At 38.0% G+C, this 17704-nt stretch overlaps 1 protein-coding gene across 3 annotated transcripts in view; it reads left to right on the forward strand.

Moving 5' to 3' along the window:
* Positions 1-5189: 5189 nt before the first annotated feature.
* The window catches only part of LOC137298869 (LIM and SH3 domain protein F42H10.3-like), a 108229-nt gene continuing 95714 nt past the window's right edge, over positions 5190-17704 (forward strand). For all 3 annotated transcript variants that reach the window (XM_067831210.1, XM_067831211.1, XM_067831212.1), the window contains exon 1: positions 5190-5443. In XM_067831210.1, coding sequence (XP_067687311.1) covers positions 5375-5443 — 69 coding nt within the window. In that variant the 5' untranslated portion in view covers positions 5190-5374. The remainder of the gene's footprint in view (positions 5444-17704) is intronic.

Genomic DNA, 17704 nt, shown 5'->3' on the forward strand with positions numbered 1-17704 from the left:
GTATGTTACTATATCATAAGCTGTGGACATTAATTGTTTTGTTTGTTTGTTTGTTTGTTTGTTTGTTTGTTTGTTGTTTGTTTGTCGCCCCATTCAGCCATATTCCAGCTGTATAGCGGCGGTCTGTTATAAATTGAGTCTAGATATCGATCTACGCTATTGGGATACGGTGACAACCATGTCAGTGACCTGACCATCCGATTCCGTTAGTTGCCTCTTACAAGAATATAGGTTGCTATAAAAATATCAATTCTAACCCGGATCTTTACAGGTTTTGTGAGCATTTAGAGTTAGCATAAACGCCATTTGAACAAGGTGATGTGAGAGGAAGTCCACTGTGGTGCAGGTCTTGGACCAAACGCATGAGCATCATTCAATGAACAACATACGAGAAGTCATAAATGATGTGTGAGGGACTGATTGAGGGTGTTTTCATTCTGTGAGTGAGTTTAGTTTTACGCCGCTCTTAGCAATATTCCAGCACCTGAAATGATTTCACATGATGTACCCATGTGGAGACTTGAACCCGGGTCTTCGGCGTGACGAGTGAACGCTTTAAGCACTAGTCTTCTCCACCGCCTCACAACATACATGAAGTTATGAATGATGAGTGAGGGAGTGATTGAGGCTGTTTTCAGTGAGTGAGTGCGTTCAGTTTGCTCAGATTTTCGCAATATCACGGAGACACCAGAAATGGACTTCACACATTTTACCCATGTGGGGGTTCGAAACCAAGTCTTCGACGTGGCGAGCGAACGTTTTAACAACTGGGCTACCCCACCGTCCAGTTTTATTTCTGTGTTACTTTGAGTGAGTTAAGATTTTAATTCGCACTACTACTTGTACTCCAGTCGTGTAAAAATGGGTGAGTTTTATTATGGCATGTGAGTTTGAGAGCATCCGTGCAGGACCGGAGACGTTAACCACTAAGTGTTGAATAATCGTAACTTATGACGTCATCATAAAAAGTGAAAGAATGTATTTTTGCGATTCCCTATGCTGCATGCTTTGTCAAACGAAGCCGTATTATACTATCACAGTGGATCGATTAATGGGTCACGATATGCCTGAAATGGCTTGAAAAACAAGCAAGTCACATGTAAGATGCATGATGTATTGCAACGCGGGTAGACCATTTTTCTCGCACGCACATCTTGTATTCAACATATATATATATATATATGTTTTTGTAGGCCCAGAGTATAACAGTATTAGAGTGAGTGAGTGAGTGATCAATGCACATAAGAGTGTGTGAGTGAGTGAGTAGGTATTTCATCAGTATTTCAGCCTTAACATATTAATGCTGTAGAGTATGGGTGAGGATTAAAAAAGGAGGACTTCAACGATCGTACCTTTATGTAGAATCGAACTCCACGTGGCCACAGCAAGTCATTTCTGTATATTGACATACCAGAAACATGTTTAGCAGTACAATCTTCACCAGCATACATTCCGTCCTAAATTGCGTTTAAGCCAGTTAAAAATACCAGTGTTATTCCATTCAGATGTTATCTGGCGGGTTTTGTTGCTAACTATAGAATGAATAATGAAAGGAGGCGCAGAGGACAGATGCCGGCCTGGCAATACACTGTCTATTTGCGGCTTTCTAAATTTGTGCGTCTCCCCAAGCTCCATCGTTCAAGTCTTCAAATTTGCAGCCCAATCTTTCCAGTCTTAAAATTCTAAATACAGAGTTGCGCTTCTTGAGCGAGCCAGGATCCAATGATCGTGGGTTTAAGCCTTCAAATTATTAATACAGCAGGGACCGTTTCACAAAATGATCTCAGCACTATGTCTGTGTTAACTATAGGGTCGTTTTTAAGGGAAGACTGTATCGTGGTACAGACCCAATGTCCCTATCAACAAAGCGTTCGTATCACATTGATATGACAATGTAATTAATTTCTTCGTAATACTGGGATCATAAAAGCGAAAACTCAGTTGTATTTCACTCTACGAATCAACATAATACAAATGGGTGTGTGAGTTTGGTTTTACTCTGCTTTTAACAATATTCCTGCAATAACACCAGAATGGGACTGCACACACTGTATACCCATGAGGAGAATGGAACCCAAGTCTTCAGCATGACGAGTGGGTGCTGTAACCACCAGCCTACCCCACAGTGCAAATGGAATAGGATACAATCGACTTTGTAGATATCATCCGAAGAAAAAAAAATTAGAAAACGTCATACAAGACACTATTATGGATGACAACTTCTTTAATTCTTTTAGCACGACGTTTCAAGGCTAATTCTTACCCCTTCGTCAGGTGGATAATGAACATAGGTAACATTGCAGAATATATACAGGTATACATGAAAAAGTCGTGTATCAGCGTCCGAGTCAGGCGACAAGATAGAACCGAGGAAATGTGACAGAACTACAGTGTTGCCAATATAAATTGCCTTCTCACTAAGATGGGTTACGTGGACAGACAAAATGTGGTTACTGCACTAAAGAAATGAAATTATGTCTGTAACTAAGCGAGCTCCATCTGGAGAGACCTGGTAAGATGGATATGGAAGAAAATGCAAAGCCCGGTAACGATATCCAAAGAAAACATTCTTTTTGGTAGTCTTTCGAAAAATAACAATCCTTTTAACTTAGTAATTATCCTGTCAAACTGAGTTATTTTTAACTTAGGAAAGAATAACTAACCACCATGCTCACTGAATTTTATAAAGTATACTAGTACCTCTGGCATTGATTGTAATAGCGACTATAGTAGAGATTTGGTCAAACTGCCATGCTTTATTCTCCTAAATACTGTTATGCAAAACCGTTTCAAAGATAAAATATACAAATTCTAAGAAAACAAAAAGACAAGGATGTTGTCGTGCTGCTTGTGGTAAATCTACTCTATCTGAACGAAGCGAAATTATCTTATAAAGGACAAACGTAATCGACAGAATTAACTGAGGAATTTTTAACTGAAACATGCAACAATGTAATTAAGTAATAATGATGAAACGTTTTGAATCACTAGAACGACATTGGGACCATGTTATATGATTCAATTCAAAATTGGAAACTATGGAAACTCATAAAAATCATGCTTGTTGTTTTATACCGCCGCACTTGGTAATATTGAAGCTAAATGACGTCGGTTTGTTAACATTCGAGTCTGGGCAGGACAGTCCTAGAGACTGTTATCGTGAGCATATTGTGAATAGCTAAGATTATGATAAAAAGCCCAGACTTACACATATTCGTTGTTGGAAAGGTTGGACAAGACCTCAACACTGCCTACCGGGCTTACACGAAAAATATTACTGGAGAGAGAGAGAGAGAGGGTGGGGGTGGGGGGTGGGGGGGGGAGAGGGAGGGATAGAGTGATCAAAGAAACAAAAACGCACTTTTCCAAATACTTACATATGGGACATATTTGTCGTCTTAAAACTTTGTTTATAAATGAAGATTCATGTCGCATGTCTAATGGTAAACGATACCAGCATACGTTTTTACCATTCAAAATAAACTCTGAATCTACCTCTGATCCGTGAAGACCCCGGGGTAGAATAGGCCTTCAGCAACCCATGCTTGCCATAAAAGGCGACTATGCTTGTCATAAGAGGTGACTAACGGGATCGGTTGGTCACGCTCGGTGACTTGGTTTGGACATGTCATCGATTCCCAATTGTGCAGATCCATGTTCATGTTGTTGCTCACTGGATTGTCTGGTCCAGACTCCATTAGCTGGAATATTGCTGAGAGCGGCGTAAAACTAAACTCACTCACTCACTGAATCTACCTCTCGCTCACTCAATGTTATGCTTAAAACTGCTTCCATGATGACAGACACGTATTGGAAGGGTCGATACCTTTTTGTGTGTATATATGCTCAGTTACATGGCGAGAGAAATATACCCGTCCGTGTGAGAGACTGTTGTGCGCGACTTCAACGCCCTATGCATGTTAATACAACGTGTATGGTCATGGCACTGAGTGCACAATGGCAATAAAACATGTCCTCGGAACGCTAACTGAATACCACAAGCTTCATGAGAGCTCATATATTTGGCCCTTTATGCAAATGACATGTATGAACTAAACAAAACTATGAAGGGCATGTATGAAGTCATTGATAAATTTCACAAGGGCCGTAGAAATAACGGTCATTTTCATTGCCAAGGTGTTCTGCTCAAATGAATATGACGTCAGGTGCGAAAAATGTAAGCGCACCTAAAATGTATTTTTAAAAATGATTTTCATTTATTGTGAAAAACGTATGGGAAAACATATTTTTTCATGTCGGAATAAATATTCAAGGCGGGCAGGAGATTTGAAATACAGAAAAGTAAAGGAGACAGTCGAATTTCAACCACCAGGTTTACATGCGCTTCGTAAAGAACACATCTGATCTTGTGTCTTTTAGTTGCAGGATGAGTGTTACCGTGTGACGCCTTAATCTACGATCACATTATCGAGCAAAATCCTTTTACTCTCTCCCAGAGCCAAAGCCTTATATGGTCGCACAAGGATAAGCGAGACATATTTTTTTAAAACTCGTTTGAAGTTATCATAAGGATTGTTAAGTAAGGTGACTTCGTTCGTTTAAACGGGGTTTAATGCACCACAATTAAATAACTTTTACGCTGATTTTGGTGTCATCCCAGCAACTTCATGAGCGGCTACACCAAAAATGGGATTCGCAAATTGGGGTGAAACGGACACGATATCGATTATGTTGCTTTTCTTCTTTTATCCTCCAGTGAACGTTTGATAAATTTCACCTCACATGTCTGAATATGGGTGTGGGAAAAGGGGACGCGTGTATGCAAGTGATGGAAGAACGACAATTTATTCAACAGAAAACGCACTAAACGCACCATAGCATATTTTAATAAAATGTGATTTTATAAAACACACACAGCTTTCATTGAGAAATACCAAGAAATGTTTCTAATAATATCTGATGAAATGCCTTATAGTTCATCCGCAATACTGCTCTGTGAAACACATGTATACTTTTGTCTCAGTTTGAAGTATTAACGCCTCATTCTGAGGTCCAGATACCCCACATTATATGAAAGATATATTTCAATTAAAGCTTAACGTCTAGTAGATCATGATTAAGAAGAATTTAAAATATGTGTGTAATGTGAGGAACGTCCGAGCCCATTCCAAATAGAGAGATCACGAAGCCAAATTTGACATGCTGCAGTGAAATTTAATAGGGCCGGTACGGTAGTAGCCATGGTTTGCACACGACCCGCTTCCTACGGTTTCGACCGCCAGTTATATCGTGCACTTGACGAAACCATTGGAGTTGTTTACCGCATATCTTTAAGCTTCAAGCCGACTTTTCGTTACCTGGTTTTGGGAATACCTCAATTCGAATTGTGGATATCTCTGGATAAAATACCAAGATGAGCAAGAAGTGTGGAAAGTGCTCGAAGACGGTGTACCCTACCGAGGAGCTGAAATGCTTAGACAAGGTATAGTGCATCGTCAGTCGCACATGCGTACGTTGGGCGCACTTCTGCAGAGATATTTCGAGTTAATTAACTGATAGTAGCCTGCATAGAGTTCCTTTTATGTACACGTTGAAACAATGAAGTCGGCGTAAGGTATTACATTGTTGGTGTTAGTTTAAGGGCTACGGTCGCATGTCACCAAGACACACCCTTTGCCCCCATTCAAAAATTATGCACATTGTTGATTGAAAACATTTGTTGCTGTTTGAAAAGAAATTTGTTTCGTGTGCGGGAATATGACTGTGTAATGGTGGACGTACCTGTAAATTGGCGGTGTATGTTTTGTGTTTTGTGGAATTTATTGTAAAATATAGACTGTCAGTGTATTTCCACCGCATTGACAGAACTGCCCAGGTCTCTTGAGGGGCTCGAGGGACCTTCTCAGAAGACCGGAAGTAAATTTTACGTCGCAATACGCACTAACGAAACAAATCACACGTGCATTAAGTGCAGTATGGCAGCCAGTAAACGAGAATGTTTACCTCGTGTTATATATAGGTTATAGCATGGCTTCAACGTCACTGTCCTGCTGTTCGTGTAGCTACTGTGTAGCATAGGAGGCAGCATGTAAAACTGTCGTTACAACTTGCATGAATGATCATGCTAAATATTTCTTGGTATTTTTTTTAACTGAGAGTTTATTCTACAGGTGTGAATGTTTAAAACTTAGTGCCGAACTTTTACCGCAGTCATTTACATTGCATGTCTGATCCTGTGATGTTCTTGCAAAATACTTTGCTATGGGTAAATAATATTGCCACGAAAACCAGTTTGTGCACTGTCATTTAATAGTGTGATAGTATCCTCAGTCATTTGATGTAGATGTACATCAGTAGAGCTGTTGGCTCAAATGCTGTTTTAATTTGAGAAAAAAGTATGTATGAGTGTTATTACTTTCAACTGGTAAATCTGAAAAGGCAGTGTATGCATCCCAAATGAATTGTGAATAATCAGACTTGAAGTTACAAGTTTTTTGTCAGCTCTATTTAATTTAGAACCAATCCATCTGCAACAACTCTGATGCCTGCATGAACGCTGGCAAACAATGCAGTCATAGCTTGTCATTTCACTGTCCAAATTAACAATGAATCATGATGTCCCTTGTTGGTGTGAATCCACTTGACGAAAACCATGTCATTAACTGAAGAGGTATAAAGGGCAGACATGAATCATGCAAGATTATTTTTAAAAATTAAAAACAAATTATTATGAAAAATGTTTATTCATTACATTTATTCATAGTTCATTATATGTCTAAAATATTGCTGATGTGGCCTAAAATTTTAACTCTTTTATGACATAGTCATGGGTGAATTGTTTTTAAGAAAGATTCATTTAGGGTTATCACCAATGTATATATTTACTTAGACTGGCTTTTAATCTGCCAAGCCGATTAAGGAAAAGAGGATAGAGGGTGCCCAGTTTACTGGTCAGATTGTTACTGAGTCAGTAGATAATCCCGCATGTGGACAAGCATATGTTTCCAGTCTGCAAAGAGAGTAGGTCATATAGCAAAAGACGTGCCCTGAATCTGTGTCATGAAGGATACTTTATGTACATGCTTGTCAAGTTTATGACAGATTAAACTACTTTCCTACAACTGCCACACACCAGTGACATTTACTGGGTCCTTTCAATAAGCTTCTGACTTTTGATAGATAGTTGCCATAATGCAGTGGTGATATTACCAGTTATTAGGTTGTTAACAAAACAAACTGAAAAATAATAACTACTTTCCTACAATTGTCACATTTTTGGGGTGATTCAACATTTGATAGATAGTCATTTGCAATTGTGATATTTCCATGTAGTAAAACATGCAAATTAACAAACCAAACAATAGTCATTGTTTTCTTAAGTTTTATAAAGGGGACTGTCCAATTGTCTGGGATGTTTTGAGAGATTGTCAGGTCATGATAAAATAGCCAATACAGACCTACTTAAGCCATAATGATTAGGGTGGCAGTGAAGGCAATGTGTTTACTTGTCATACCAAACTCAAGGGTTTGATTCCCCACATCTGAACCATTTCTACTGTCCCCTGCAGTGTTATTGTAGAAGTGATGCTCAGACTATATCAATGGCTTGAGTGTGTGTGTGAATATTTCCTTCATGTAATAGTTGTCATGAATTCACTCTTGTAAAAACAATGAAAAAATTAAAAATCATTTGTTTAAGGTGATGAGTATAATCAGTATGTTAACATATTGTGTTCTATTTAAGTGGTGACATTTATTGTCTATTGTACAGTAATAGATAAATAGTGAGACGTGACATGTGAATCGTCAATTGTCATATCTCCTGTAAGGAAAGTACAGGTCCTGGAGCCTGTGTAATCACAGTTGTGAAGGATATACTGGATGATATCACCTGCTTGCTAATGAAGCTAATGGCAGTGTTGTGCATGTATAATGATATACAACCTTCCAGTGATAGGCAACCCACTGGCAATAAATGTGTAATTAGGCAACTGCTTGAAGTGTAAACTTCCTTATATGGAAGCTACCAGTCATTCATAAAGCAGTCTAATGAAGGGACCAGTGTTGTGTCAATTAAGAATGGGAGTGTTTACTGCATGTGGAAGTTGATGGATAGGCTTGGTGTCTGATTGGCTGGGTTATCAACATTGTTAAAGGCTTGTATATTGAGGCCTTATAAGCTTTAACACATGTCTTATGGCCTATGATGGTCCCAGAAAGAGGTTTCCTTATTCCAGATATATGTGGACAAATTATTTAGTAAATGCATTGGGATCCAGTATCAGTGACCAATGTCGGGGGATATCTGGCTTTGTTAAGTCAGTTGATATTTATGTAGCATCGTGTAACCACAGGCATCCATTTTGTTGTTTTTTTTATGCTGCAAGAGGAGGTTAGTATTGGGTAATAGTGCCCCATTGTGTTGTCATGAGGTAGCTTAGCGTGGTATGGCACAAGGTATGACTTATCGGTAAGCCTAGTGTCATCAGGAGATAAACATTGTAATTAATTCTATAGTGCTTCCTCAGAAAAAAGAGAAGGTCAATATTGTACAATAATGACACAGAGGTACACAATGCAAGTCTTGTGTAAGTCCAGTGTTTTGAGGAGATAAACATTGTATAGTGTTACCATAGTGCTGCTAGCAGGTAAATATTGTATAATAATGACTCCGTGGTACATTATTTAACTCTTATACAATCTTAGTGTTTGGAGAAGTGCTGCCCTATCTTTTTAAGAAGGTAAATATTATATAATAATGCCCCAGTTACATATATGATGTAACCTATGTTTAAGTCAGCATGGGGGCAGTGGGGTAGCTTATTTATATTGTGTTTGCTCATCATGCAGAAGGCCCGGGTTCGATTTCCCACATGGGTATAATATGTGAAGCCCATTTCTGGTGTTCCGTGTCATGATATTTCCGAAATATTGTCAAAAACTAAACTCACTCACTCACTCACTCACTCACTCACTCACTCACTCACTCACTCACTCACTCACTCACTCACTCACTCACTCACTCACTCACTCACTCACGTCACAATCATAAAAAGGTGTTGCCCACCTGGTTTAAGGAGGTAGACAATGATGTAGCTTTGTATATATTTATTAGTTGACCCTTTATTTCAATAGTCACATATTGTAGCCTTGTTTATAAGTGGTAGAAGTGTAAGCACTGTATTATAAGCACATAGGGTTAAAGGGTAGATGTTGTTTGGTGATAACCCAGTGATTATAGGATAATTACTCTGTGATAAGCCTTTAAGTACGTAAGTGGTTAAACATGTTCATTAGGAGGTAGTGTGGCTGAATGCTCAGTGGTAAAAGGGTAAATAGTGTGTATGTTTATCCAATCAGTTATAACAGATTGACTAAGTGGGAAGCTGTTAGGGAGCATAGTGGTTTAAGCGTGGCACAAGATGCTAAAGACCTGGGTTCGATTCCCCACATGGTACAATGTGAAGCCTGTTTCTGAAGTCCACCACCATGATATTGCTGGAATATGGTGTTGTATGAAATGTCACTGTCATTAAAACATAATTCAACAACTTACATTCATTTTATATGTATATATGTACATTCATATATTGTATATATCAATCAAGCTTTTGGTAGTCTTATGGTTTAAAGCATACCTTATCATAGGAAAGTACACATGAAGATCTGGGTTAGTGCAATCTTCAGTAATCCATGCTTGTCTTAAGAGCTGGCTAATGGGATCAGGTGGTCAGGCTCACTGACTTAGCTCACTCACGTCATTGTATATCAATTGCGCAGAACAATGCTCATGGTATTGATCACTCGATTGTCTGGTCCAGACTCACTTATTTACAGATAGCCATTGTATAAGCTGGAATAATGCTAAGTGAGGCGTGAAACTACATTCACCCACGCACTATTATAGGAAAGAGTATTCCACCCATGGGTACAATCACCTGTGACATCACTGGGATATTGCTTGAAGTGGCATAAAACTGTCTCATAATATCCAGTCAGGATGTTCGTGCACTTGAAACCTCCATATCCATGAATTTTCAGGAAGTAGTAAAAATTCATTCTTTTTAAAAATATTTTGCAAAAAGGTTCTTACGAACCTTGATACTGACAGGTGTCTTGTTACTACTTCGATGTTAGTGCAAGTTTTGTGATGTTAGTGATCCAAATGCGCAGTTCTGCAGATAGGCCTGAAGCCTTGCACCGATAATGATACAAGAAATAAGCACGCACCTCTGTGCAAGGACACATCTGGGATTGGTGCCAGTTGCCTCCTGTTACATAAACGTGTGCATTTTTTCAAGCATGATCATGTTTCCATGGTATTCCATTAGTGCTGCATAATGCCAGTTGGAGTTGTATTGCGATATTTGGCAATACAGGCTTGGTATGTGTGAAAGTATGGCTGAAAGCAGAGATGTTTCTGGACCAGACAGATGCTGCTGTAGTTATGTCAGTAATAGCAGGGATTGGGAAAGGCAGGGGCCATGGGCCATTTTGCACATTAGAATGAAAAATGGCCCATTAAAATTTGGAAGTTTACTATTGATACAAGGGCAGTGGCCCATTCTAAATTCAGGAAATGGCTAAGAATTCTGAAATACCTTTCTTTCCCAGTACCTAGTTTCTTTCTTGAAGAAGTAAATATATTCACAACTGAGGATGAAGGTTTGCAGGGAATTAGTAAGTTTGGGTCCAGAGCACCCATGTAACTAATCATATGTGTCTGTGTTAGGCTAACACATAGTCTCTGAATGTACATAATTTTGAATGAAACAAGTTCCTTTTAAATTTATAAGGAAGCAGCTTTATTTTGGGATTTATCATAGCAGAGCATGGGTTAAAAAATGACATCGCGAGATACACGGAACAAGTCATTTTTCATATTGGTCAATCAAATAATGGTATCTTGGCAACTTCCATTTACTGTTTCAAACTGCAAATAAACTTAGATTTCAATTCATAGCTGCTAAAAATGTAGTCATGATATTTGCATTGATAATAAAGTAGAGTTATCTTTCTTGGCTTTAATCACTTTTCCGAGTTTTCGATAAACAGTCCACAAAACATCAGCATGAAATACCACTTCAATTTATTCTTTCATAATCACATCATCATCATTAATTGTGTCCTAGCATCAGTGCAAGTGGAAAATTAGTCAGGGCAAGTTACTTTCTAAAAGTGGCCCTTTTTGGCAAGTGGCTTTCAAAAAGAATTTTGAACCCCTGCAAAGAGGACTGGGTGGAAGGTATTGTGGTTCAGGGTCTGACTGCAGACTAGTGGAAGGATGAGCTTCTTGGGAAGTATTGTAGCAACGTAGTGTACTTTACCTACTGATAATTACTTAGAGCATGTATCAAATCAATGGTCATGTGAACACTGGTGATGACTGATGAGTGAACTGATGAAACAACAGACACCCACAACTGATTGTGATGCTCTCCAGGTACAATAACTATTATTGTGTATCCCTCAGGATGTGGTGTTTTTATATGCCATGCTGTACATTTGTGTCCATTTCTTATTTCCAAATGAGAACATCATCTCATAAAGAAATGATTTAGATAGGCAACATATCAATGGAAATTTGCTGACAGTTAACAGTTTGTCATTTAGTTTTCCTTTCTACAGAGGCAATAGGATCACAATGATTATTATTATGTGAAGGATTTATTGGCTTACACTGTCAGTTAGGAGACCAAGGATGACCTAGACATCAAAACATGGCCGGAACCTGTGATAGTCGGCTTGAATCTTGTTTTGCCTGTTGTTTCCTGGTTTGTCAACCGAATTCGGCAAACTAAACTCACTCATGCACTAAAACAATCAGAGTCTGGTAATTTTACTAATTTCAATGTCTGATTTTTCTTTTAGGTAGTTTTCTTCTCATAGTGTTGATTGTACAATATCTCATTGCCTTTTCAAGCATGGGTCCTAAGGGTAAAACATTCATTGCGAATCGCACACTTACACTATAATACACAGCAACAACAAGTTTCCATTGCCTGAAGGCCTTATGATAAAGAACATAGTAAAGCTTCTTAAGAACAAGCCTGTGTATATATGCTTCATTGTGAAATGACATTCACCAGTTTTATAGTGGATCAGATATATTCTTGGGCATACTCCCTTCCAGAGCTTTGAAGCCAACATGCTGAAAAGCCCATGTTCAATTCCCCACATGGCCACAATATGAGATTGAAGCCCTTTTCTGGCCTGACCTGTTTAAAAATTGATGAAATACTGCTTTATGCAGCATAAAACTATTTGCTCCCCCCCCTCCCTACCTCCTATGTCCCTTCCCCCATCGAAAATTGACAGCCTTGTGGCCTAGTTGAAATAACAAAACTTTCCTGAAATACAGACAGCACAATCTGAACTGATACTGTAGGTATATAACTGTGATTGTTGTGACATTGATACAAAGACTTGATGAAACATTCTGTATGATAGATAAGAGGTATACCTGTAATGATCTGTCAGTTATTTATTTATCAATTTCATTACCAATGGTTACTGAAATTGCTCCAACGTTAATATAAAGATTGGAAACATTCTGAATGAGTGATGGATAATAGGTATACCATTAACAATCTTTTGATTATCAATATGATTACCAGTTAGTTTGGTAAGGTTTTTGCTTCATCAGCATAATTCATCAATGTATATGTAATGTTAAAAGGTAGGAACTGGATGTACTGTTTATGCCATGGACAGTGAATAACCACCACCAGGTATGATTATATTAATGAAGGTCTACTGAGTGTAACATTGTGTAAATATGTTGACCCCTGGCAGAGGAGGAGGAGGGATGCCCCAGGATGACAGAACTGGTAGTCATGCAAGAAGTATTTGAACCATGCCCCACCAGGTGTGCTGTTAATGAGCAGCCCCCAAAAGCTGCTTCATCTGGGTCAGTTTGATGGAACTCGCCTGCAGCATTTCTAGTCTGTATATAGTCACAGAGTCTTTTCAAGTAGTCCACAGTTATAAATACCATGTTTCATACATGGGGGTCCAGGATTCATACGGAAAGGAAACCAAATTGCACATGGTGCAACCTGGGACAAAAAAGGGTTGCAGTATAAAATTGTATTAAATGCTGAAGTGTCTGTACTGTTGATTAGATCAGTTGTAATTATTTTAGAAATCTTATGGCAAAACCATTATTATTATTATTTCTCATAAATTAACTGAGTTGATATCTTGAAAATATTAAATTACACTTGGCACAGTTTGGTATAATTTGAGGTTGCATTTTGTAGTTTCAAGTTGCATAAGTGCAATTTTCTATACTTATACAAACCTAGAGAGTTCATAATCACTTGTTTGAGTTGGCAATGCAGTTTTGTATTCTGATATTGTGCCAATGATACAGTGCTTTAGTTGCTAACCCATATAGTTCTGTAGAGTGCAACGTTTTAAAAAAAAGTTAAATAGACATGCTGTTTGTGAACCAGCTACCTCAGATTCTTTATTATTTCATGGTGGGCTGTAGATAGGCTTTCATAGTGCCCTCAAGTCTACAATATTCCATCATCAATAACTGAAATTTAACAACAGGTGATGAAGGGTTGTGATTCACCTGCAGAAACAGTATGACATAAAAGTGCTGTTTCGGGATATTAGTCACCTACAGTAACTCGCTATCAATTTAAACCATAATACCTCTAATTACAAGGACTTTGGTTCGGTAAAAGTAGGTTCAGTATAAGAAAGCTTACCGCCAAGAATATAGCGGATATCTTGCAATGAAATGCATATATTTTGACAAAATGATTTGATAATAAGACTTTCCAGAAAAGGTTAATAGAATGATAGAACTAACCCAGAAAACACTGGATTTTTTGATTGCATTGTATACTGACCTGAAGGCAGTATACCGTTTCACCCCTGAAAAAAACATGCACGCACGCATGCATGCACGTATGTACATAGGTATGTTATTATTTGTCTGCTAATAAACATTTGTCCAATGTGGGTGTTCATGTATAGTAAAAACTTGATCCTCGACTAATCTCTCATGTAGGCAAAACTGGATATGAAATATAAGTAGCTTCAACGTCTTCCATTCTAATCCGTTTCTAAGCTCAAACACCTGTTTTTCAGCTCCTGAATTAAGACGGCATGAAGGTTCCTTAATACTTGAAGTTTACCTGTGTGCAATTATTTGTATTTAACCATACAATGGTACACAGATCTCTTTCTTGGGGTCTGTGTTTGCTTTTGAAGCTGTTATCTAAGGTGCTGCTTTTATGGCCATGTTTTTTGTCCAGATCTGCTCTGAGACCAATATTCAACCCCATATCTGAAGTAAATGTCAGTAAAGTTGAATTCAAGATTTGTTAAGCAATTTAATTGTGGCAATAAATTTTATTCCCTTGCATAAGAGACTTAGATTTCAGTGATAACAAGCTTCAATGTCTAGTTGTACATCTTGCTCAAATATTGAAATACCACTGAATTTATAAAAGCAATCAATTTTCTATTTATGAAAACCTGATCAATTTATTCATTTTGTTTTCTTTTTAATTTGTCATCAAGTAGTACTAAGTTTTAAGTCCAGTTTCTTTCCCAGCTTTGTTGGACAAATTGTTTTCAATTGTGGTGAAGGTTAATATGGTGAATATTAGCAGGGAATTTGTCTTATTAGAAATAGATTGAGTATTTTGCCAACTGATGAATGGTAATTTTCTTACTGAACTTTTTAATCTTCATGAACTCACGTTCAGCTGGGACCCAGTTTTCGTAGGATTTGTTAGGAATGTGGATTAATACACCAAGAGAACTCTGAACTCCGAAATGTTTCCAAATTTGTTATTATTTAATTTGTCATTATTTATGCCTAACCCTAAAAAAGCTTTCCAGATTTATGTGTACCATCAACTCTGCACTCAAGAAACTTAATTGAATGTAACTTATCTAACCTTCACCTTGTTTTTATGCATAAATTGCATTTATTGTCTTCTCTTGTCCTACAGATGATGGTTGAACAAGAATAAAGGAATTGGAATTGGTTGTGTCGATGACCAAGTGTGGACATCGTACTAAAATTTACATAATAATCTAGAACTTTCTATTTTGTGTCAGCATTCAGGAAGGCAAGTGATCACACTCAGTGTTGAACACCTGGGTTTAATTCCCTACTCATGCACAATCTGTGAAACCCTTTTCTGGTATCCCTTGCCATGATCTTGATGGAATATAGTTAATACTCTCTCTGAATTATTTTAGTCACCCAAAGCATTTTATTAATAATCTTTCAAGATGTAATCTTAATGATGTTCACCATATTTTAGAACTAATTAACTTAACATGTGTGTTAAACTACCTACCACAGAGGTGGTAGTGTTAAGATGTAATTACATTGAGACTTTAATCAGCTGTTGTTTATGAGATCCAGGCTCCAGTAATCGGGTTCTAACCTCTGTGTCCAGGCAGCACTTCCTGGATGGAAGGATAGTGATAGAGGAGACTCTGACCCCTGCTGTCTGATCACTTCCTCATTGCAAATAACCCCAGCAGCTGGTCCCAGGATCAACATCCGTGCTCCTGACTAGATGGTCAGATGGACAGATCCCCTTCAGGATGGACTAATATGGTCATTTATATATAATTCATTACACAATATATTTCTCAGAGCTGGCATTTGTCCGGATGGCTTTTGTCCTTCTCCCATATTTTTCTCATTTTGAAAGTTGGGTTGAGGTTTTTAGCCTAGTGGTTAAAGTGTTCACTCATCATGCGGAAGACCTGGGTTTCAATTCCCCACTTGGTACAATACTTCTTGAGGCCGTTCATAACACATTGGTCACGATCAAAGTTAAGAAGTCTTAGGGCTACAAAGTTTTGAGAGTAAAGGCCAAGGTTTGTTAACAATAAGCTGACTCAGCACAATCTTTCCACTGTTCTTCTTTTAACTGCCCATTAGGTAAGTCCTGATGTCTGCTCTAATTGATCTATCTCACTTGGAGGTCCATTATATCCTGTCACAAGATCGCTTGATCAGATATCTTGTCACTGGACAAATTCCCTTTGGCCGTTCAAGCTGAATACTTCACATCAATAGACTGCAGTGACTCACAGAGTGAGCCTCATTTTGCCAGGGTAGTCTCTCTTGAGGAGCTGTACTTGGAGAATATTGAACTTTCTGATATTGGCTTCCCATGGATTTGTTCACTGTATTATCTAAGTGTCCAACTAGTGGTGTGGCTGGACTCTACTAGTCTGTCTCAGTCCTTGAACCATATTATTTTCCTTACAGCCTAACTCTGCTTGCAATGATAAAGCCCTATATGAAGCAAGTCTAGATTTCGCCATGTTGAGAATCTCTGGTGTCCCTTGGGCTCCTTTTGAATATAAATGGGTTTACTTGTTACAATCAAATTTATATATATTCAGAGACTAAGCATTGGTTGAGGATTCTGCCATCAATAGATTTAGTGACCCAGAGACTGAGCCCATTTGCCCCTCACATGCTTGGTAGACATTCTTAATGAGCCCTACCTGTAGGATGTTGTAAATGTTTTTTGACACCCTGTTGTTTTGCTCACAAGAAGAATCACTACTCTCTGTGAATCTCTGGCATACCACTGGTTTTGTTACAGATAGCAGAAAATTTGTTATCTTAGCATTGCCATCATAAATCAAGGTCAAATCAATGCTGACAGTTAATTGTCTTCAAAATTAATTATTATGTCAGCTTTTTACACATTAAATCAACTAATTTAATTAAGATTTGAAACTTCATACTGACTGATCAAATCCATCCTTTATCCAAAGTAATCAAGATTAGATTATGAAAGTCTGACTTCATCCTGCTGCCTTGCTAGTCTTTTGCAGGTAGTAATATATTAACACATCACAGTTACGTAGTGAGTCAGTGAGTTTATTTTTACGCCGCTCTCAGCAATATTCCAGCTATATGGCGGCGGTCTGTAAATAATGGAGTCTGGGCCAGACAATCTAGTGATCAACAGCATGAGCATCAATCTGTGCAATTGGGAACCAATGACGTGTCAACCAAGTCAGCAAGCCTGACAACTCGATATCATTAGTCGTCTCTTATGACAAGCACAGTCACCTTTCATGGCAAGCATGGGTTGCTGAAGGCCTTTTCTACCTTGGGACTTTCATGGGTAGTTAAGTAGTGACTTGTCATTACATCACTGCCATAAGCTAATGTCTGTGTCAGGTGATAAGCTTTTCTTTTGTTTGTAAATATATGTGCCGGTTCTGAAATCAGAAAAATATGTGTTAATTTTTGTGTTAATCTTTTTGTGTGGTTTACAGTGGTCTTTTTTGTAGTTATACAGATATAGAATACCAGTTGCATCTCCAAGGAATAATGAGAAAGTGATTGAGTGCGTTTTTGCACAGCTTTCAACAATATTACAGCAATATCATAACACACAGAAACATGAAATTGCTTTTATAAATCATAGATCATGAATTATTTTGATGTGCAGATAGAAAAAAGATATCAGTTATCACCAAAAAAAATTCCCCCAAATAATTGTAATCATGTTTTACACAGTTTATGTCTTTGTACCAGCAATCCTTAGATGTTGCACATGTGTGTTAGTAGCAGTGCAGTTATCATCCACTATCGGTAAATATGCAAACGGAAATAGTTCCTAGATGGAAGTTCAGTGTTTCATGACATGTTTATCTAAATGTGATGGCTTTTAAGAGCTGCAACAGATGAAAGGCATCTGAAGTTTGTTCTTTGTAAGGTGTAACAAAT

Source organism: Haliotis asinina, chromosome 10, assembly GCF_037392515.1.
Source record: "Haliotis asinina isolate JCU_RB_2024 chromosome 10, JCU_Hal_asi_v2, whole genome shotgun sequence".
Classification (NCBI taxonomy): domain Eukaryota; kingdom Metazoa; phylum Mollusca; class Gastropoda; order Lepetellida; family Haliotidae; genus Haliotis; species Haliotis asinina.